The 23,138-nt window shown below is 48.2% G+C and overlaps 1 protein-coding gene across 5 annotated transcripts in view; it reads right to left on the bottom strand.

Moving 5' to 3' along the window:
- PTPN3 (protein tyrosine phosphatase non-receptor type 3) overlaps positions 1 to 23,138 on the bottom strand; it is a 103,741-nt gene that overhangs the window by 67,868 nt on the left and 12,735 nt on the right. For 3 of the 5 annotated variants that reach the window (XM_054584547.1, XM_054584546.1, XM_054584548.1), the window contains 3 exons: positions 6,533 to 6,687; positions 1,019 to 1,126; positions 900 to 942 (listed from right to left, as the gene is read on the bottom strand). In XM_054584547.1, coding sequence (XP_054440522.1) covers positions 900 to 942; positions 1,019 to 1,126; positions 6,533 to 6,670 — 289 coding nt within the window. In that variant the 5' untranslated portion in view covers positions 6,671 to 6,687. Of the gene's footprint in view, positions 1 to 899; positions 943 to 1,018; positions 1,127 to 6,532; positions 6,688 to 23,138 lie in introns of those variants that run through there. The other 2 variants (XM_054584549.1, XM_054584550.1) reach the window with 1 other exon arrangement.

Genomic DNA, 23,138 nt, shown 5'->3' with positions numbered 1-23,138 from the left:
GGTGGGCGCACACTTGTGTGCGCAAACGCACCCGCCATCACCCCCAGCCGCTCACTGGCCACCTCCTGTGTGGGGATGATGCAAGGAGTGCAGAGAGGACGTGAGCTGGCCCTCACCTTGCAACCCTGCGAGCTCCTTGAGAAAGATGAAGGCAGAAAACTACGAGACGACAGACAGAGTGCTGGAGGCACAAAGCAGATGATGACAAGCGTAAGGGAGGGTGGAGGGAGTCATGACCTGCAGTAGGGGAAGCCATGGGATCCGAGCCGCTCTGAAGAATGGCAAGATCTGGATGCAGGGAAAGGCATTCCCAACAGAGAGAAGAGAATGAGGAAAGGTACAGAGCAGCGCGTGCAGCCCAGCACATCAGCCAGGTTCATCTGGGGCACAAGGTGCACAAAGAGCACTAGAGTGTGATGTTGAAAGCCCGCTTGCCAGGGAGTTAACCTGCACTGGGACCCGCTCATGGTTGCTGAGCTGTGTGTTACATGTGTGACATCACCTGCCTATGCCTTGGGCTCCAGTGGTTGGAAATATGCTGTTGGAAAGGACTAGAGGTGTGTGTGCCTGACCTCACTTTCCCACCCTGCCCCTCACAGCTGGGCTAAGAAAGGCCATCCTCTTTCCCTTGTGAAAAGAACATTGGTTCCCTGGCTCTTGGCTGCCTTCTTTCTCCTTTCCCTGTGCTGTTCACAGGTGGTGGGGACGCTTGGGGGTTGGTCTGGGAGCATCTCTGCTCACTCAGAAGTCAGACAGGGAGAAGTCAGCTCACTCATGTCACCTGGACCCTGTGGAATCCAGGCACCAGACGTCACAGGCAGACCTTTGATTGGAGGAGAGAACTGGGCCATGATACACTAAAACCGAGTGTTCAGGTAAAATGAGAGGGTTACACTCACCTTTTAACTGCTTCCTGATGGGTTTGCTTGATTCCAGCCATCTCTGCTGGGTAAGAAAACATAAGCTATAAAACCCAACGGTGCAGAAGTCCAGCACACCCTAAAGCGATGGTACTCACGGGGGAGTCCACGGATTCATTGCCATGCTGCAAACCAAAATACTCCTTTTCGCTCACGCACAAGTGGTTGTATGCCATATCCAGAAGAATTTGTCCGGTATCTTGTTTCTAGGGGAAAAAAAGACGAGTGGGCAAAATTCTAAAACAACTTAAGAACTGGTGGTTAAAATTTTTTATTGTAAGGAAAAAGGAGTTAAAATTTAGAGGGATTTTATGTGCATACATATCGCACAATAAGAAGTGCTTCAATAAACTTCAAGTTAAGAAGCCACGCAGTACCTATGGGAAGCAGGGCTAAGAAAAACGACATAAAAACGACTTAAGACTGTAGAGTTTAATTTTGTAAGACTTCTTGCTTCCCCGTAGCTGAGAGTCCCCAGCGATGATGACTAAACCGGAAAACTCAGCAATCACAGGGAGAGCAACCGCTCCAGACCCACCCGTGGATTATCCCCAGCACAATGCTAATCCCACCAGGGTTTCCCGTAGGCTCCTCGGGAGGCAGAGGCCTGTGCGCAGGGAAGAGAAAGCTCTCTACTCAACACGTGAACAAAGAGGGCTAAGAATACGCAAATGCCACCCAAAATACCCTCCAAGTGATTTGGCATGTGACACCCCGGGGGATTATCTGCTTCCCTGCTCCTCGTCATCTGAAGTGAGAAGCCAGTGGGGACATTCAACTGCACCGCACGTCCAGCGCAGTGCGCATCCACCTTCAGCGCTCAGGGTTGATGGAGCAGGCTGGGCACGGGGACAGAGCCATGGCAAGTGTCCTCTTGTTGCCCTCCCAGAGAGGTCAGCCGTGGAAGCGGCAACTGTCACACGGTGTGTCAAACGCTCTCGAGTACCATGAAACACTCAGGGCACAGGGAACGAGAGGACAACACAAACACTCAACTCAACCTGGGGTCAAGCGAAAACCACCCCCCGACCCGGGACTGGGAGGGTGATGGGGCTGGGTGACACCCGTTCCCTCCAGGTACAGGAGCCAAGAGAAGCTATTTCAGGCAGGGAGCGCGGCACAAAGGCACAGGAGTGGGAAACAGCGTGGGGCATTTGGGAAATTGCAAATTCTACTTTAACGGGCTGACTTCTCAGGAATCCTTTGAAGCAAACCATTTAACTTCAGGACAGTATGAGTCAGAAATAGACCATATACAGAAGCAAAGGCAGCTCTTTTGAGTGCAGATAATGTACCTGAAAATAGGTCGCAGTGACCAGGAGGAGGACATTAGGTAATTGTCAGGCCCCCTCCTGCAGCCTCTCCTTTGGCCTGTTCTCACATGATTTGACCTAAAGTGTGGGGACAGGAGACACGCCCATTTCCTGAACGCATCCCCTTTCCCTGCCGGAGGGCCCTGTCCCTGCCCCTCCTCTGCCCCGGACATCTCCATCACAAGGGGATCATGACGCTGTGGAAAAGATGACCTGGGCCCATGTTCCGAATTATGAGATATTCTCTCCCCCTAAATTATGAGATGCCCTCTCAAATGCGTCCGAGAGCTACCTGCTCCCCTGGTTGAAACGATTATTCCTCTATGACTTTATATTTTACATTATTAACAATGATAATCTATTGAACATCTCCAAGGAGGAAGACATGCTACTACTACAAGCACTTTTTATGCATCATGTCTCATCTTTGCAGCACCTCCACAAGTCGTCATCGGCAACCCCTCTGCCGATAAGCAGAGGCCCTGGGAAATGCCGTGCCTTGTGCCCTGAGCCGATGGACAAATGGCCTGACTGCCTGACTCAGGGCCGTTTAATGCCAAAGCCCACGTGTTCCCAGGACACTGCCTCTCTCCCCCCCTGGAGCGTACAACTCATCCATTCCAGTACCTATTTTGTACAACTTGCCCAGTTCTCAAAAGAAATTGAAATATAATAAGGGACGCATTTGTAATGAGAACAAGCCTCCCAGCCCAGTCCCCATCCCATGACAGGTCATCTTTGCTATACCAGGTCACTGACAGGGACGGGCTTGCTCCTTGGGCTGGGCAAAGGACAACTGGTGCCCAGGTCAGCTTCCCCAAACGTGTCCGTTCCTGGTCCAAAGACGTTCTGGACTGAAGAGTCTCAATGAGGCAGTACAAACAATCCCCGTTGAGTAGAAAAATATAAAGCACTGGAGATTCTAAGCTGCCGCCAAGCCAAATTCAAGTTCAAGGTGAGTAAGCTTTGACCAGCCTGCTGGAAACTTGGGGAGGCGGCACTGGCAGCAGAGTGACGGTAATAAAGACGTTCAAAACTCAGGATGACTGGGCACCCGCGGGAGGCAGGCCCTGCTCTAAGGCGTGTGTGATGACCACCCGGGGTGGGTGCTTTCCTCGTCCTCGTTTACAGGGCTCGTCCCTCCTTCTTAAACACGTTGTTACTTGGGATGCAGAGGCTCTTGCTCTGGCCGCCTCCTCCCCGCCTGGAGAGCCCTGTTTCCTTTAGCGCTCCTTCCTCATCTCTCCCACCTGCACACACGGAGCCTCCTCCGTACCTCCTGTCGACTCGCTTCTCAGGGGATCCCATCCGGTTTCATGGCTTCAGATACCATCTCTCCCCTGGTAACACCCACCTACGTATCCCAGCCTAGACCCTGCTCTTAACACTCCTGACTCGTGTGTCTGCTACGACCACATCTTTACAGTTCCTCGTAGATGAGCAGCAGGCATCCCCGACGCAGCAGTTCTGGTGGCAACAGAACTGGTTACGTCAACTGCTCTCACAGCCTTTCTCATCGCTGTCAGCTGCAGCTCCATCCTGCCGATTGCCAAGGCCAAACTCCTTGGAGTCGCCTTGGGGTTTTCCCTACATGCCAAATCCCAGCTACCAGCAAGTCCCGCTGGCTTCACCTTCAAAATATCTCTGGACTTTGTTCACTCCGCCCCCTCCATACTACCACACTGTCCAATTATCATCTCTCCCCTGGACCGCCCGGGCAGCCTCTCAGCCCTTGGACCCAACGTGCTGTCGTCAGAGCACCCAGAGCGACCCCTGTGTCAGACCATGTCGGGTCTCTGCCCAAACGGACCAATGCTTTCTGCCTCACTCCGAACAAACTCAGTGCCCTCGGGACGGCCTACAAGGCTCCGCGCAAGCCTCCGCACCCCTACCCCTGTTATCTCCCTGACCTCTCTTGCCTCTCTCCTCTTTGCTCATCCCACTTCGGACGTACTGGCTTCCACACACTGTTCTGTGACCACACTGACCGGGATCCTGCCGCGAGGCCTTTGCACTGCTGCCCCTTTCACCTGGAATGCACCCCCTCCGGGAATGCCGGGACTCTTTCCCTCCCTTCCTTTAGGCGAGACCTTTCCCGACCACCTTTATAAAATGACAACCCCACCCCCTTGTCCTCCCTGGGCACTCCCCACCCTCTTATCCTGCTTTATGTTTCTTCTAAGCACATAATACTAGTTACATAGAATACATTTGGTTTTGGTCCATTTCCTTTCTGGGATTTTGCTCTATTTTGTTCACTGCCTTATCCTTTGGAGCCAAAATAAAGCCTGGCACATAGGTGCTCAGAAGCATCTGTTAAATAAGCATCCCTGTTCTGGTCGGGAAGAAGGAAGATACACGGCTGAGGGACAGCTCCAGACTGACAACATAAATTTTAACACAGGAGTCAGAGAGAAATTAAGCTGTCAGTATTCAGCAACGGGAAGAGATCCGCGTGACCTTTGCAGAGCTGGTTCAATCACCAAATTCTACAGATGACAAGGTTAAAAGGAACCAGAACGTAGGACAAAGTTCAGTGAACTAAAGTAGTTGCTTTTGGAGGCAGTACGCATGACCTAGACAAAAGGCCCCTGAATCAGTGGGTTCTCCAGACTGCAATGTGCATCAAGATTGCTTGAAGGGCAGTTAAGATGCAGAGTCTCAGCCTCCACAACCAGAGGGTGTTTCCAAATACCCAGGCAGGACAAGGGGCTTCTATTCTAACACACATCTGAGGGGGTCTGCTGTACTCTAAGAAACAGTGACAAGGGCCGCACTACCCAAAGTACGAAAAAACTATCCACGTTTTAGTTTACTCAAATGGACTTAGTCCATCAGGTACTCCGGCCACACTTCCCGTGTTGACTAGCCACGCGTGGCTAGCGGCCCCTGTGTGGGCCCGCGTGGACACAGCCCGTGTCCCGGCACCACAGAAGTTCTTTTGGACAGTGCTGCCCTGGAGGATGGTTTTTCTACAAACTGGCTTAAGAAACAGGTCATGGGCGTGTGTCCTAAGCCCCTAATTATATCCTAGAGACACCTAATTAGACAATGACGTGTCCTTGCTGGGGTGCGTCCTTCTACCACAGTAATGCCCCCCACCTGCAAGAGAATGGGGCCCTGGGCCTGGGCGCCTGTGGGAGCGGATGGGGGAGGCGGGCAGAAAGTTGGGGACTATCTTGTCTTTCTTGTCCATTTCCACTTTGCCAGGGGAGGGGCCCCAATTCCCACGTCCTAAGTCATTGGCCTGTGTCTTGTCCCCTCACGGGGGACAAGGCAACTTTCCTAACCCTGGGCTAGGAAGGAGAAACCAGCACCCACTGTACTGTGGCTTCACAGAAACTGCCCTCTCCCTTCTCCTGCTCAGCTATCAAGGTCCATAGTGACGGCTCAGCAGAAAGCAAACTTATGGCGGGGGCAGGGTGGGGCGGGGCACAGGAGACACAGGGTCAGTGTTTGTCACCCTTTAAGGTCTTGTGGCCTTTTATCCCCCTCCTGTTATTCTCATCCCCCACCGTCTCTTTCTGATACCTTTCCTTACACAGTGAACTCGCTGGGCTCGGGAAGATGCTGGCAGCCAGCCCAGGGCTGGGGTTGGGCCCTTTAGGACTGGCCAGAGGGTAGGAGAGACAGGCAAAGGTCACGAGCCTACGTGGCGAGCAGGGCAGGGCGGGGCAGCAGGGACGGCTACCGTGCTCGCATCTTACTGCTGGCCTGGGACACTGGAATCCTCCTTCTTAACCCTGCTCTGCCACAGGCTTGCAGGGGGCAGCACCCAGGCCTTCCTGTGAGGCTAACCATGCAGCTACCCTCCACAGAGAACCCACCCGTCTGCACGTTTAACGAGCACCTGCTGTGTGCCCAGCCCTGTGCTAGGTACTGGGGAAAGGACACTGTTCTTGTCCTCCAGGAGCTCACGCCTTAAAGAGCAACACGTACCCTAATAAATACAACTATCGTTCATGCACTGTGACATGAGCTCTGATAAGGCACATGCAGGGCACCAGGACTGGAGAGCTAGCTCAGGAAGCTGACAAAGACTTCACAGAAGTAACATCTAAGAATCATACAAGTTCATGTCACAAGAGAGAAGGGGAAAGATAATCCTGGTGGAGGTGAGAGTGTGGGCAGTTTTTTAAGGGTATTTCGAGTCCAGTCTCAACATACAAGACCTGAGACCTCAAACTTCCATTCTGAAATAGTTTCCATCTCTTGTTTTATAAGATGGATTTATAAGATGAAGAAAAAATGATTTGTTAGGGGCATTAACTCATAAAAAATTAAATTTGGAGAACTTACATTAACTTTAAAGGTCTGGACCGAGCCATCTAAAAAGCGGATGCTGCAGACAACTTCGGATCGAGTTTTCTCTTTGGGTAATTCTGAGGTGCGTATATTATTAATTCTTCCACCCAACGCACGTAATCGGGAGGTCATAACTATCGTTGAATAACCTGTAACAGAAGATACACCTGTTAGCTCTGGTATGCAAATTAGCAGTTCTGTATGAATGCACCTCACAGCCTCCCTACCCCATACCTGTCGCTTTGATTTTCACAATATGAGGACCTCACGAATAATGAGAACTATATAATAGGCCATGTTTCTGTTTGAGTTTTCTATGAAGCTCTAAGCAAAACTTATTGTTAAATTATAACATGTTCGTTCATAGGATTACATGGCTTGTTTGTGTGTTTTATTATCTCCCTGGTTTAAATCTTCTCAAGCTTTTAATTTTTTGTTTTACTATTTTATATATTTGCGTATCCCTCCCCTAAGGTTTTACAGAACTAAATGTGGTGTAAAAATGATTTAAAATATAAAGACATTTACTGACAAATTAGATCACACTGAAATTAAGAACTTCTATTCATTAAAAGAAACTAAAACGATAAAAAGGCAACCCACAGAAGTATTTGCAATATATATTTACAAATAAATATAAAGCACCTATGAATCAATAAGAGAAAGAAAACAGGCTGTTAGAATATAGGAGCCACATTAGTTGCCAGGGAAATGCAGCTTACAACCACAAAGCAATAGTATGGCACGCCCAGCAGGACGGCTGCCATGACGTCAGACAAGACTAAGTGCTGACCAGGGGGCGGGGCGCCAGGAACGCGCATGCACTGTGGGTGGGCACACACCGTCTGGCGGCATCTACTGAACTGGACATATGTATGTCCTGTGACGTAACAAGTCCCCTTCTAGACATATTCCCAGCAGAAGAAATGGGCCATCTATTTCACTAAAATATGTCCACAAGAATCTTCTTAATAGCCCCAACTGGAAAAGACCGAAATGCCCACCAACAGAACGGGTCAGTCGCGGTGGGGGCGTACGGTGCATGACTGGGCGGCAAAGGAAATAAAGGGACTCCAGTGACACACGACGTGAATGAGGTCCTCTAACGTTATGTGGAGCAAAAGCAGGCAGACACAACAGGTTACCTACAGCATGAACACAGGTACACGAAACTTTCAAACAGGCCAAAGTAATCAGTGCTTATAGAAAACAGGATAGTGGTTACTTTTGGGCGTAGGGACTGAGGGGAACACGGGGTCTTCTGGGAGACTGATACTATTCTATTTCTTGATCTGGGTGCTAAGGAGACTGGTGTATCCACTTTATGAAAATTTATCGGGCTATTTATGATTTGTGCACACCTTTATGTATGTATTGTGTATTTCAATATCAAGTTTACCTAAGAATGCACGTATGAAGAGGGGATTAGTGGGAAGGTTAGAATCTGACCACGGTATATTCAGGGAACAATAAGGAAAGTGGTTTTACCAGTGAGTGCAGTTGTGGAGGGGTAGGCTAATAACCCGAAAAAGTGTGCATCTGAGCCCATGGTCCCACTGCGCAGGTAGGAAGCCAAGGGCCAAGGCCATCTTACGGAATAAAGAGAGTGTAAATCTGACAAGGTTGGACAGAAGAGCACATAAAGATGAATGACTTAAGAGCAGTTCAGTGTTCCTTTTTATGAATTCTCTGCAAGGCTTCCTTAATGAACCGGGCCTCTGCACATGCTGTTCCTTCTGCCTGGAAAGCTGTTCCTGCTTTTCACTCAACTAACTCCCACTCACACCTCAGTTCTCGGCACAGCATCCTTCCTCGGGGAGGCCTTCCTGGTGCCCGTAACCACCCATCTGTGTTCTAGGCTCTCCTCTGAAGTGCTCATCATAATTTCACAGTTATGAATAATGATGTGGTTAGTTAACATTTGCTTCTCCCACTTAGAGTCTAAGTTTCATGAGGGTAGGAGCAGGTCTGGTTTTGCTCCCTGCGGCCCCAACTCTTAGCTCTGGGAGGCAGTGCATGAATTTCTGAATGAATCAGTGAATGAAGGGCAAAATGAAATGAAACCTGAAGCCAAGACTTACAGTGTGGAAAAACAGGAGCGCAACGTGACAGAGAGGCTTGCACTGGTGAGAACAGGCAGGAAGGAGGGGGAGACAGGACGTCCTGAGGCCAGTGCTCCTCGCACTGCAACGTGCACACAGATGGCTTGGCTTGGGGGATCTTAAGATGTGCACTTAGATTTAAGTAGGTTGGGGGTGGGGGGCGGCTAACGCCTGCCTTTCTTGGTCTCCCAGGTGATGCTGTAGCTGCTAATCTGGGGTCCACACTGTGAGGGCAGGTCACAGATAACTGGACAAGCGGTGCCGCAGGCCAGGGCAGGGCCAGACTGGGGAATTGACAGCAAGCGAGGGATGGAGGGCAAGGCAGAATCAAGCCTCAGGAAGCCACAGAGGCACAGCAAGGCAGCAGGAAGTGAAAACACAGGGGAGGAAAGCTGTGGAGAAGATACATCCAAGAGAGAAGGGAGCAGCGATCCCTCATCCTGTTTAAGGAGCTCCAGGTGCAACGTCATCCTCCTGAAGATCGGAATAGGAAATCTCACCATCATCATCATCACCACAGAAATTCCTGGGACCGGCAGTGGAAGGAAACTTGTTCTGAAACTTGTAAAATTCCACCCACCCCGCCACCTCCACCTTGCCATTTCCAATGCAAATGTCATCAGAAGCAGGAACGCATTTTCTGAGTAATACCCAAAGTTACCAAAAGACAACAAATGTGTTCGTTCCATAATGCCTTAACCACACTGAATTTAAAATGTCAAATTCATTATCATTTAGTCCTTGGTGGGTTACGACTTTTTCATAAAGATACACTAGAACTATTAGTGAGAGGTGCACATCGAGAGTCACCTGGGGAGCCTTTCAAAAATACGCCTGTCCTGGCCCCACCTAGAGATGGGGATTCAGCGTCCTGGCATGTGGCACACAACGGCATTCCCTTTGGGAAGCTCTCAGTGCAAGGGCGGGCAGTCGAGGGCTCGAGGAGTCGGTTTTCAGGGCACCTTGGGGTGTGCTTCGGATGGTCGCACTTAGAATATAGGGTCTGCAGAACCTGAGCCATTCTCTGGGGACACTTGTGGGAGTCAGGCAGGTCCTCCGCACAGCTAGAACAGAGAGCTAATCACGCCATGACTCTGGACAGAAAACAGAACAAAACAAAACAAAGGTGATTTCAAACAGGAGCCCTGGCACCAGCACAGGTACCAGTGGGTCTTCTGAACTCAGCCACAGTTCACGGTGCTCCCCAGCATAATCACACAGCCAGCTGACAAAATACTGTAGACCAGCAACCCAGAAGAGACATTATTTTTTCCTCCTCACATCAATCTCTATTATATAAAGGGCTTGGAACTTAATGATAATGTCACAGGTAGGTATTTCAGGATAGTTGCAGAGCTGTTCTTCCCACAATTGTTTCTAAAGCAAATTTTGATAAGAGGAAGCCTGATAATAACCACGTAATCAAGCCATGAAGCATTTTCAGGCTGTCTTGAAATTCTATCTTAAACAATCCAGTCAGGACAATGGTGCTGACTAACTGCTCTGTTTCCTGTACCACAGCAATCGGGGAACTCAGGGTTTCTATGGCTTCCTTTATAAGCCTCTTAATTCTAGACAAAGCCACAACCCAACCAGGAACGCTCCGGCCTCTCCAACCACAAATGATTACAGCTGCAGCTGATCCATTTCACAACATGGCTGCCAAGCTTGTTCTTTGCATATTTTTTAAAAAATCATATGGTTTTAGAATCTGTTCTGTACTGTAACAGCAGAGGTTCTACTGTGACTCTAGTTTTTACCAAAGATTCTACTTGCAAAACATAGAAATAGGCCACCTCTCGCTGTGTGCACAGTAGAAGCCCAACAGTACAGTGAGCATTAGGGTTAGCACATGTGAAGTGCCCACACAATGTGCGACATATTTTAGGTACTTAATAAAAGGCATTTTATTAATAATACCAAGCTGTTTTAATGCCGTCAGGTGCTGACTGTAGATTCTGTATTTTGGAGGCAAGCCTGACTTCAAATACCTTACAAATGTGTCAATATTCTGTTTCTTAAAATTCTGCTTGTTTTAATAAAGACAACTTGATGAATCAAGAGACTTGTTATAGAAATGAGCTGTATCTTTGAGCTTCTCTACGAACTCAGTGGACCCAGAGGCAGCAGGAGCACATTGCCACAGACTGCCACGCCCCGGGCACATGAGACACCAGAGCCCTCGTGCTCAGGGCTGGGTAACAAGGCTTAACCACGGTCCCCTCTGGCCGTCTCCTTCGCCCTGGAGCCAAGAGCAGGAAGAGGTGATGCTTTATTTCCTAAGGGCCTACATGCTAATCTGGGAAACTATGTTCTTTCACAAGCCCATGACCGAAGACAGGAGGGAGTGCATACTCTTCTCCTTTAGAGAAAGAAAGCAACTCAACTCCATTTTGATCCTTTTAAAAGAAAGTGTTATGGTTATTTCATACGCTTAAAAAAGAAAAAAAGAAAAAGAACGTAGACCCCTTTGTTCAAGTGCAAGTGCCAGTTAAAAAGGAATGAAAGAAAGCAAACAGTCCTAATTTATAAACACCTAATTTGTGAGTAACCACGAGAGCCGTAGATAACTCTACCTGAATCATCAAGCTGACCTGGGCCAATGCTACCACCTAGTGGCCACAAGAGGAAAACACGCCAACTCCCACCCCGACTTCCTTGTTCAAGGGAAACAGGGACAGCTTATCACAATCCAGCTTCTTTTCCCAAAAACAAAAAACATAAAACAAAAAAACCTCTCTCACAATATATAAGGCCTTCTCCATAACTCAATTTCCTCCGCCGTTTCCCTAGTGAACTCAAAAGAGCTCTCTTTTTCTTTGGCTACTTGTGGGCCCCAGCAGATACCTGATCAACTGGAGAGGGGCATGTCTGGCACAGAAAACAAAAAAACACTCGTGTGCAACCAGCCACACTAGACAGATGAGTCATCAAATTAAGTGTGCTTCTCGTCAGGCACCAATATGTAATAATAACTGTTTTATTTGTCTAGCCGCTAACATAATACCAACACTGCTTCTTCCTTTTCACTGTAAACACACAGCAGTTGGGCCGCTTCATGGGTTAACCACATCTTCGGGGGGCAGACCAGGGCCCTAGTCATCACTCACGACCTGACCGCACACAGACAGAAAAACAAACCACACTTCCGGACTGTTGCCTACATTTCACATAGGACAGCTTCTACTTCTGGTCTGTTTTAAGGCCAGGCCGGAGTGTTCCTTACACTTCCCGAAGTAAGTAGGGTATTATTCCCTTCTAAAGATAAAATTTACAAACACCTGGATGGGGATGGATCACTTATCGAGCACTAGATTAAGATTAGATCCAAGTGTAAGAATGTATGCTTTATTAAGTTGCTAAAAGAAAGAGTGATTTAAATGAGACTTTCTTTTTAACCAGAGACCTAAATAAAACTTTAATGTGCATAAGAATCACCTGGGGAGCTTGTTAAACTACAGATTTTTGGCACCACCCACAGAGATTCTGGTTTAGTCAAGAACGAGGAAATTGCATTTTCAAACTTAAAACATTTTTGGAGCTTATAAAAAAGCTGCAAGAAAAACACAACTCCCTCCCTGCCTTGGCCCGGATTCAGCTGTTAACATTTTGCCACCTACACTTTTCTCTCTCTCCTGCACCCCTACCCCAGACTTCTAATTGAACACTTGAAAACTAAATATCATGTCCCTTTACTGCTAAGTATTTTAGCATGTATCTGCCAGGAACAAGGACGTGTCGTAACCACAGTACAGTCATTGCACTGAAGCAATATAACACTGATAAAGTGCTTATGTAATATATGTCCATATTAAATGCTTACACATGGTTCTGATGATGTCTTTTACTTCTTGATCCAGAACTTTGATCCTGACGCCAAACCAGGACCTTGCCTTGCTTTCGCTGTCACACAGAAGCTGCATTTTTAATAAGCATCTCCAGGGGACACGGAGGCAGAGGGTCTAGGCACCCCGCAGTGGAAACCAGTCAGCCGGATGATCTCCAGGGTTCCTCTCGATTTTGACCGTCTAAGCCTACAGCCAGGGGCTTGGTGAGGTCAGCCCTCTCTGTCAGTTTTCCTGTCTGTATTACGAGTCGATCCCAGAGCTAAACAGAGTTTCTACAGCTTAGCACTTGGTCCTGGCGAAGCACTTCCTACAGCGCTGCCGCAGCAGCCTTTCCAGTCTATATGTCAGTGCCTGGATTAGCACTGCTGTCATACCAGAGGGGAAGAAAGCAACTTGAAAATAACATCAGTTCAGAAAGGATTCTCTCACTTGATATTATACAACTGGAACGTCTTGGCTTGTTCCTTCAGATCAGTCTGTATCTTTCACAGGCAGCAGTTCTTAAAGATTCCTAATATCCAAGTTATAAAAAAAGACCACAGTGCCCCGTTACGCATACTTCCTCAGAAATGGGTGAGAGACAACTGCAGTTGTCATAAGGAAAGACACCAAACGAAGAGATGTATGCATTTTGTGTGATTTATAGGCTCTGCAAATGTTATTAATGAAACTCAAGCCCCCCAAAATTAAAAATTAGTGATTTTAGCTTTCACTTGTAAAATGCCCCTATATCATAGAAGATACTTCCATAAATGCTATTTTACTTTATTAATTTTAAATTATGTGCAGCTGATAAGCAAATTACCATACAACTGGTACACGAAATTTAATTTTCCTCATGACTATAATTTTCATAAATTTATAAATACTTCCTTTTGCCATTTTCCCCCACTTATTTGGCTTTTTTAATTTCCAAAGTACAATACTGCATACCAAAGATAAATATACTTATTTTAAAAACTAGCTTATAATGCAAGCATCATTACTGAATACTTCCTAAATTAGAAAAAAATCATTTATTAAGACAGGTGTTTTCACACTTCTAATTCAACATTAAAGCCAATAAACTAATTTGTCCTGAGTCTACGAACCAAAAAATGAATTTTTAAATAACATCTTTAAAGGTTAAAGCTTGCTAGTGAATACTATAATCCCAGCCAACAACGGAACTATTGATGCACAAGACTTATTTTTATTTTGGGTATGTGCACATAAAAGTATTTAATACCTTTCATTTATAAAAATGCTTCTGTGAATGCATTTATGAAAGGTTTTAACTCTGACTTCATATTATCCTTCACCAAAGGGGAGAAAATGCTCGCTCACACAGTCATTTTAATAGCACAGCTCCATACTCAAATTATCTTGCAATTATTAATCCTAATACGCCAGAAGTACAATCTTGGCATCAAACCGTTTGTTCCACAGATCCTGTAATTTGTTCGGGGAGTAGATCTCCAACTGGAGCCCCCAGGAAGCAGGGTGGAGTGACTTGTAGGACTAGTTTATTCAAACAGAGACCCGTAATTAACGTCCTTGGTCTCATACAACTTCAAAATGTCAAATAGTTTTCTTATTATGGAGTCGGGTTTATTTATAGGTTGGACACCATGACACTTGCAAAACGAACAAAATAAAAGTTATACTTGATACTGGGAGGATAACAAGAAGTAGCTTTACGCTCCCTGAAGGGCAAGATAAAGAATGCTGTGGGAGTCGCAGGCAGTTTGGGGAAAGAGGTAATGTTGCTATAAAGAGAAACTAACCTCTTATGTTCCATGAGCTGAGTTTTCAGGGTTGGGATGAGCAGCTAGCTGACTTAAACACACAGTCTGCTCCAAAGTGATCAGAAAACTCCCATTAAACTTGTGAGTATATGAAGCTGTCACCTCCCTGTCCCCCTTTTCTTGAAGTACCACGTACAGGGAAAAAGCAGAAATTCTAAGGGCACAGCTGTCAAGAAGCCTGGCAGGACCCCTCACTCCCCTTCCCAAACACCAACTCTTCTCCCTAGAGGTGACCATTCTCCTAACTTTTAGCATCGTTTTCATGAGATGTTTTTTTTAATGATTTTTAGAAGGTTTTGTTTGTTTACTTTAACATTTAAGGAACGGTTATCATGTTGCGGAGCTAAGCCCTCCACGTCCCCCTCGACAGCCTTCGGTCTGCACGTGCGCGCTCTGGTGGCTTGTGTTGCGTGGGCTGCAGAGAAACGACAAAGGCTGTGACTCGCCTCGCCCCAAGTCTCTTTTGAACGGTGCCTGGTAACCTCCCACTGCCTGCCAACTCGGTGAACCCAGAAACTTTAGAGGCCAGCGAGCTTGCCTCCTGGGAGAAAGAGACCCATGCCAGGCCAAGGAGGAATGGAACCCAACCGGGCCGAGGAAAACGACTTCCAGGACTCGGCAGCCGGCAAGCTCCCCCGGCAGCCTCTCAGCAACCAGCCAAATTCCCACCCCCACTGAAGGACTACAGTTTCACAGACTCATCGATCTTGTTTGTATTATTTTAGTCTTTGTTAGCACATTTACTAGGCACCTGCTCTGTGCCAGGTCAGAGGGGGGTGGGGGTAGGGCAGAGGTGCCTGGAGTTTCAAGTCCTGAGGGGATGAAAGGGCAGGAGAAGCATCCCGGGTGGGGTGAGGTGGAATGGGGACCAGTTCACAAAGGCTTTGCGGGGAACCTTGCAGGATAAAGAGAACGAGCCAGGTGGAAGCAGCAGGCCAGAAACGGCACTGCGTATGCAAAGGTGTGCAAGGGCCAAGAGGAGAAACGCATGGGCACATTTGGAAACTCCATGGAAACAGATTTGGTAGGAGTGCCTGAGGAATAATTAAAACCCTGGGGAAATCTCAGGGAAGAGATTAAGGTCTTCAAAAATCCCAGGGGCTGTGACACAGAAGGGGAATTAGGGTACGCGGTCTGAGGCTGCCGGCAGCAGCGATGGAATGTGGCAGAGGCATTAAGTCAGAAGCCCAGCTTAGCCACCTATTAGCTGTGTGGGCTTAGAGAGGTCACTCACCGTCTCTGAGACTCAGTTTCCTTATCTATAAATAGGAGAAATTGTCCTCTGTTTTCCAAGCTTGTTTTAAGCACTCAAGAGAATACCTATGCAAATTAGCTGGCACTTAGCAGGACCCAATCAATGGTATTTATTCTTACTACTATCGTTAGACTGATTATCTGAGACCCCAAAGTTTCAAGGGGAGGAAGAGGAAGTGAAACAGAAGGAACAGTTTTTGAACAGTCAAGGCTGCACAAATATGGAAGGGGCAGCCTTGGTAGAGAGGGAGCTCCCCGTCACTAGAGGTAACGAAGCAGAGAAGCTCGATAACACAGGAAGGGTCTGAGAGATGAACTCTGAGCTTCCAGGACCAAGATTCTATTATGACTTGTTTCAGTAGCGCCAAAGTTAAATTTCTGCGCATGTAAGTCCTACTCAGTACAGCACTATTTAAAATTAGATTTTCTTACATGGTCTTCTCGTGGGAAATCTAAACAGATACCTCATATCTCAATATTGGGCGGGGGGGGGGGGGGAGAACGGGACTAAAATGGCCCAGTTAACTATGGAATAGGGGATAAAATAACATGAACTCACAAAAAGCAATGCACAAAGCTCAAAATATAGACAATGGAATGCGTTTTATATTGAGCAGTTTCTACCTAAAATGAAGCTACTAAACTCTTTTTATTCTCCCTCTGAATAGTTCTACTCGGCCCAAACAGACTGGAAAACAGGATGGAATAAATTTACTCTACACAGGGACATGAATCAAGTTGCATAAACTTTACAAAAATACTGTGCTAATATTTGCCCTCGGGACAGAGACACGCCCATTTGGGTGTCAGTCCCTGATATTTCTATCTTAGGCTCCAGGCCCCACCCCTGTGCCGCTCAGAGCAGCAGAAGCCTTCAGAAAACAGCTAAAGTCACTTTGAAAGATATGAGATGTGCTAATCGCAGCGCATCCCGGCCAAGAGACTGGAATCTCACAACTGGACCGTCCCGCCAGCTCTGTCCCTGCCAAGGAGCCTGCAGCCAGCGGCAGCCTGGCCAGGGAAACCCAATCCTCACCACCAGCAGCCCTCGCCATAATTTTATCTCAAGGAAACACAGAAAAATACCTTCTCACTTCCCACTACTCCCCCCACAGAGCATCACCCTCTTTGTCAAAATCAGCCGAGTGACATGGGAAGTCACAGCTCCATTATTTTTCAACTGGGTTCCTCAGCTTAGAGCCTCGAAGGCTCCTCCCAGCTTTAAAATCCTCTGCCTCTAAGGGTTTAATCTGAGGGGCCGTCTCAGGGTATACAGAAGCCCGGCCAGCGCCTCTAGAAACCCAGATAAAATGTATTTTTATGCCGCGTAGTCAGATTTCCAGGGCTTTAGGTCTTGGTGAGATGAGGTCAGGAAATTAATGAAAGGAAACTGCATTAACCCTAAGAAAGATTTATAAAGGCATGCCAAAATGCTAATCAGGATAACAGCATTTAGGAATCATCAAACGAAAATATCTCTTGTTGCTGCTCTGGGTCCATTTATGTGTAGAGGTCTTCCATGTGTTGGGGGCTGGGAATACATACACAGCTATTTCTTGACTTCCAGGGCCACGCACAACCCAGACCAGGTGCCCTGCTGCCCGGGAGCTCCCGGCAGCCCGGAGCCTCAGTAAGTCAGGACCAATCAAAGGCCCAAAGGAGCAAAGCAGCCCAGGGTTTTAGTCCCTGCTCTGTCACTCCCAAGCTGATGTGACTATGGACATATTCACTTTCTTTTTTAATCTTCATCCAAGGACATGCTTATTGATTTTAGAGAGAGGGGGAAGGTGGGTAGAGAAAGAGAGGGAGGGAAACACCGATATGAGAAACACTGACTGGTTGCCTCTTGTAAGTGCCCCAACTGAGGGCCGAACTTGCAACCTAGGTATGTGCCTTGACTGGGAATCGAACACGCAACTGAACACATGATCGTTTGGTTTATAAGATGATGCTCCAACCAACTGAGCCACACCGTCCATGGCAACAAATTCACTTCCTAAGCCTCCGTTTACTCATCTGTAAGTCGTTTTAAGGAGCGGTGGTGATCCTTTACCTAACCCAGTAAAGGGCCTGGCGCACTGCAGACGCTTCCCCTACACCAGCTGCTGTGAGTACTGACTCCGTATTACCCCCTGCTCCACCCACCTCGCCCCTAGCCTTTGGCCTGTTCCCATTCCCAGGCTTCCTGTCATGAGGAGCATCCAAGGCTCCTACCAAGGGAAGCATTGTTGTTCCCATTTCACAGACGGGTAGAGTAGACTCGGAGAACCATGCTCAAGTCACACAGTCAGCCTCCAAATAAGGCGGTGATCCTCAGCTAAGTGCAGGGTATCACATACCTGCCCAGTGAGTCCACCGGCCCACGTGACTGGGAGGGAGGTGAATTACAGGTGATTCATGAGGGGGAAAGGCCTCGCTCAATCACTATTATCTCTAATTCACTGACTAAAAGTATGTCCTTACCCTTTGAGATAATCTTCATAAACACTCCCCACAGCTCACTGTGCTGGTAAATCTCCTCTTAGGGAAGAAATGGTCCAGGAAGCCCTTTTCCCCCCCCTAATTGATTCTGCAACTTCAGAAACCTGAGTAATGACTTGGGTATTTATTACCATATTCCTTCCAGTCTAAGATGACAATTGATTTAACAGGTATTTCAGTTTGCAGAAGACCATGCCAATTTCAGAAAAGTTACAATGTGGAAACATTTCAGAATTGCGAAAACACAATGACTTCCTCTCACCATTGCAAAAGGTGTGGGCCCGAGTGAGGGCACAGACTGTGTAAAGGCCCTTCCGACTGCACAGCCTGCTACCGCTGGGTTAATTATTAGCAGCAGGAGAGCAGGAGTGGGCCACCTCACTTCCTGAGGCCTCTCCCGCCCCGTCACCAGCTCAGAGCTCTCTGTCCAGCACCAGCCCCCTTCCTCTGCACCAGCCTCAGGGATCTCAGAGCTGCAAGGGCTCCTGGTGAAGACCTAGGTGCACCCTGCCCCCTGGGGGGCCAGGTTTCTCAATGAACCTGAGTTCAACCAGACCCTCGCCCGCTCACCTTCAGGGCAGATGTGCTGGCTCTAAGCCAAGGATCACAGGCCAGCCAGGGGCTCAGGGAACTGGGCGGAGGTGGGGGTGGGGGGCGGATCCTGGGTATGGCAGGAGCCGGGGGCTCCAGGAGGACCCAGGACAGCCTCACAGCATCGAGACCTTGAGGATCTTTCAACCTGCTCTGGGAGGTGTGGCGCAGGCTCTTCTTCCACGGCAGGGAGAAAGCTAGTTGGCTCTGCCCCCGGAAGGTGACTAGCCCTGCAGGGGAGAGAGGAGAGGGCAGTCCCGCAGACCAGCTGCTACACAGGGCCCGCTGTGCTGCTCTCCCGCCACCCAGCAGCAGCCACGCTGTCCTGTTTGTGTGGGGTGTTTTTAAAAGTTGTATTTGCAATGTCTCTACCATCACACGGCCCACTCTTTCTCACTATCCCACCATCAAACATTTGTCCAGGTAGTTCAAACACTTCACTGGCCTTTGTTGTCATGGTTTTATAATACCCTACCCAGTGGAATCGCAGCTATGGAGGGACGTTCGGATGGTTTCTAATGAGTAGGGCTTAGACTTCCAAAAGAACCCACAGGAAGCCCAGAGAGGGAAGGAGCATGTGACCAAGGGCAGGCGCAGACGTCAGTGAAGTGAGTGAGGCCCGGCGGAACCCGACCTTGGGGCAAAAGCACCAAAGATGGGGCTAGACCACCGCCTGGCGGAAAATGGCAAAACAGGTGAGTGGGTAACTGACCATGTGGGTAAAACCACCAGATTTACTTTTTCTGTCTTTTCTACCAGGCAGAATAATCTTTTTATACTGGGAAGGATGAACTTAAAGGGGATGGGGAAGCATCTCTGAGCGTCTCCCATGACCCATGACACTCTACACCTGCCACCTCACTGACTCCCACCCCAGGAGGGAACAGGCTGAAGACCGCAAGAGCCTGAGGCGGCCTGGCTCTGAGCAGACCCGCACCCAGCGGCTCCTGACAAAGTCAGCCTCCTTCCGGACACTGCACGGCCTGCTCTGGTCTTTTCCATTGTGGTAAGACACACACAACACAAATGTTGCCATTTTAACCATGTTTCAGGATACAATTCATTGGCTTCAATTACATTCACAGTGTTGTGCAACCGTGACCACTATCTACATCCAAAACCCTTTTATCACTCCAAATAGGAACTCTGTACCCATTAAGCAATACCTCCTCATTCCCTCCCTCCCCCAGCCTCCGGCAACTTCTACTTTCTGTGCCTGTGAATTTGCCTATTCTAGGTATTTCTTATAAGTGGAGTGATACAGTATTTGTCCTTTTGTGTCTGGCTTATGTCACTTAGCGTAATGTCTTCAAGGTTCACCCATGTTGCAGCAAGTGTCAGAACTTCCGTTTTAAGGACAACATAGAGGTAAGAATAACATACCATTGGATGGATAGATAACATCGTGTTACCTGTCCGTTGGACACTTGGATTGGTTCCACCACTGGCTACAGTGAACGGTGCTGCAATGAACATCACCGGACAAGCATCTGTTTGAGCCTGTTTTCAGTTCTTTTGGGTGCATGTCCAGGAGAACTGCTGAATCATACGGTAATTCCATGTTAAACGTTTTGAGGAACCACTTTTCTACAGAAGCGGCACCCTTTTGTACTCCTCCCAGCACGGTAAGAGGGTGCCCTTTCTCCACGTCTTCACCAGTACTTTTTTCCTTTTTTTGACAGCCATCCTAGTATGTAAGAAGTGATTCATCACTGTGGTTTCAATGTGCATTTCTCTAATGACTAGGGATGTTGAGCTGCTTTTCAGGTGCTTATTGGCCATTTGTGGATCTTCAAAGAAAAATCTCTACAGGTCCTTGGCCCATTTTTTAAATTGGGTTGTTTATTTTAATTTAGGTTGTTGAATTGTAGGAGTACTTTATATATTCTGAATGTTAAGCCATTATCAGACACATGATTTGCAAATATTTCCTCCCATTCTGTAGGTTGTCTTTTCACTTTCTTGATAATGCCCTTTGATGCACGGAATTTTTTAATTTTGATGAAGTCTAATTTTAATTTATCAATTTTTGTTTTGCTGCTCATACTTCTGGTATCATGTCCAAGAATCCATTGCTAAACCTCGGTCATAGGGACTGACTTCCATCTTTTAAAATCAGCGTTTTATGGCTCTAGTGCTTGTCTTTAGGTCATGGATCCATTTTGCGTTCATTTTTGTTTATGGTGTGAGGTAGGGGCTGCCCTGTTTTTTTCTGACCAGGGACCCTACCCCCCGCCCCATGATTCTCTGCTACAGCCAGCAAGACTGCACTAGATCGTGAACATCATGAAGACAGGGCCTCGGTCTTTCAAAAATCGCCACTATGGTGTAGGCAGCCAGCCCAGGGCCCGCCCAGCAAGTGCTCAATCATTGAGATAAATGGATGGTTGAGTGGATAAAGCACCAAGTGGATAAACTCTACCCCTCAGCTACAAGACCACCCACAATTGGCTCTTGTGTGCAACAAAGTAGTAAATAGGATACCTAAACACATTAAACATATAGCAACGACTGTACTCACACACTGTTATCAATTAAACTAAAATGGTTCAAGATCCAACAAGCGTACTTAACTGACAGGGCAGAGGGCTCGGCCCTGAAAAGCTCAGCACAGCCTTACCAGTGTCCTGGTTCAAGTCCCTCACTGCACAGAGGAGGACCCTGAAGGGCCGATGGAGGCAGGGACTTCCCAGACCCTGGGCTTCAACTCCGAGGGCTTTCCCCACCAAAGCAGGCCTGAGTGGCCACCCACTGCAGATAAGCCATAGAAAGGTATGAGATTAGCCTGAATTCCTCCAAAAGGGTAGGAATGGCCCTCTGGCTCCAAAACCTCCCTACGACAACAACAAAAAGATGCCTAGGGCCTAGATCTTACCCTGCCCTCCTCCCCTAGCAGCTCACCTGCTCTCCCTGCAGCGGCCACGCTGCCCTTTTCCTGTTCCTGGGTTGCACCCAGCTGGCTCCCTCCCCCTTTCTTCATGAGCCTGCCCGATTTTACCTCAGTGAGATCTTCCCCTCGTTCCTTGTCTCCCCTACTCTATTTTTCTCCTTAGCATCTGTCACCACCGGGCATGTCACGTATTAGTTTACGGCCTGCCTCCTCCCAATTCCCTTGACCCTACCTCCCACTAGAGTGAAATTCCTTGAAGGTGGGGACATCTATGACCTAACTGCTGTATCGCTAGCGACTGGAACAGTGCCTAGAGCACGTGCGGTGTTCGGTATCCGTGGAACACATAGATTGAAAGGACAAAATGGGGGACACCACTCAGTATTTACCCTGTCACTAAGCGTTGCAGAGGGGAAGGCAGGCAGCTCCAAACTCATAGGTCAGCGCTGCCTGGATCCTGCTGCCAGAGAGGCCCACAGGGGTCCCGGGCCAGGGACATCCTGGGTAATTAAACACTCCTCCCCGTCTCAGTCTGGCCCGGAGGCTGGCAGCTGTGCTGACCTGGCCTCAGAGAATGGAGTCTCCCCCAACAGGCACTTAATAAAGGCCTGTGAACTGCATACACAAATGAGTGAACAGACAGTACACTTACACTAGCACTTCTAGAAGGCTGTGTCCGCGCTCCTACCAGCATATCACTCCAACAGTGCTGGAAGGTGGTTTGACCGCGTCATTCCATTTCCAGGAACCTACTGTCAGTTTTGTTTGCAAAGGTTTTCCTCCAGAGACATTTATAACATTGAAAATTACACCCAAAAAAGCAGATTTCCAACTTTAGAGAGCCAGTTATGTAAGTTAAAAATAGCCACAGGATGTCCATGAAGACATCATAATGACGTGAAAAGTGATTAGAATAGTAAATAAAAAAGGCTGGTTATAAAACTGTATCTACAGTATGTCCATACCTGTAACATAAGGATAAGGGAACTCACAAGACCATAAAAGTGTAATTGTCCATTTTTCTATTCTTTCCACCTTTCTGTATTTTCTAAATTATCTGAGTAATAATGAGTTGAGAAAATCAAACTGGTAGAACTTTTTAAAGTGAGGTTCTGCTTCACTGGTACCCAGGACACCTGAGGCTTTACTGTTGCCCAGGGTGTGAAACTGCTTACACCTCTGACCCCAACGCTGCAGCCTCCCCTCGCGTTTCTGCCTTCCCACGGCCTGGCTCCTCTCCCTCCAGCCTGCCCCCAGCACCTGACGCCAGTGGTTGGCCCCGCCCTGCCACAGTGCTGACCACATTACCACGCCTGCAACCACCTCTCTGGGAGACCCTGCTCCAAGGCTGGGAGGCCCCACCCGGCCCCTCCTGGCCCACAGAGCCCGGGCCAGGCCCGGCTCCTCCGCTTCCCAGCTCTGTGGCTCCAGGCAAGTTACTGGGCCTCTCCAATATGCCACCACCTCCTCCTCAGGAAGATGAGGTTGACCCCGCCTCCCCGGGCAGCTGAGGCCGAGGGTCACCATGCTAACTAACGGCCATGAGTGTGCTCTAGACACTGCTATGCTCTGGGCCCCAGTCGGCAGGCCCCACCCGGCCTCATGATGCTGCAATTCTTTATCCTCAGTCTGCCTAAATGAGGGCAC

This window comes from Pteronotus mesoamericanus, unplaced genomic scaffold, assembly GCF_021234165.1.
Source record: "Pteronotus mesoamericanus isolate MK-2021 breed Mesoamerican mustached bat unplaced genomic scaffold, CSHL_Meso_final contig_78, whole genome shotgun sequence".
In the NCBI taxonomy this organism is placed as follows: domain Eukaryota; kingdom Metazoa; phylum Chordata; class Mammalia; order Chiroptera; family Mormoopidae; genus Pteronotus; species Pteronotus mesoamericanus.
The sequence above is the reverse complement of the archived record's forward strand: the minus strand, read 5'-3'. Positions and strand labels throughout refer to the sequence as shown.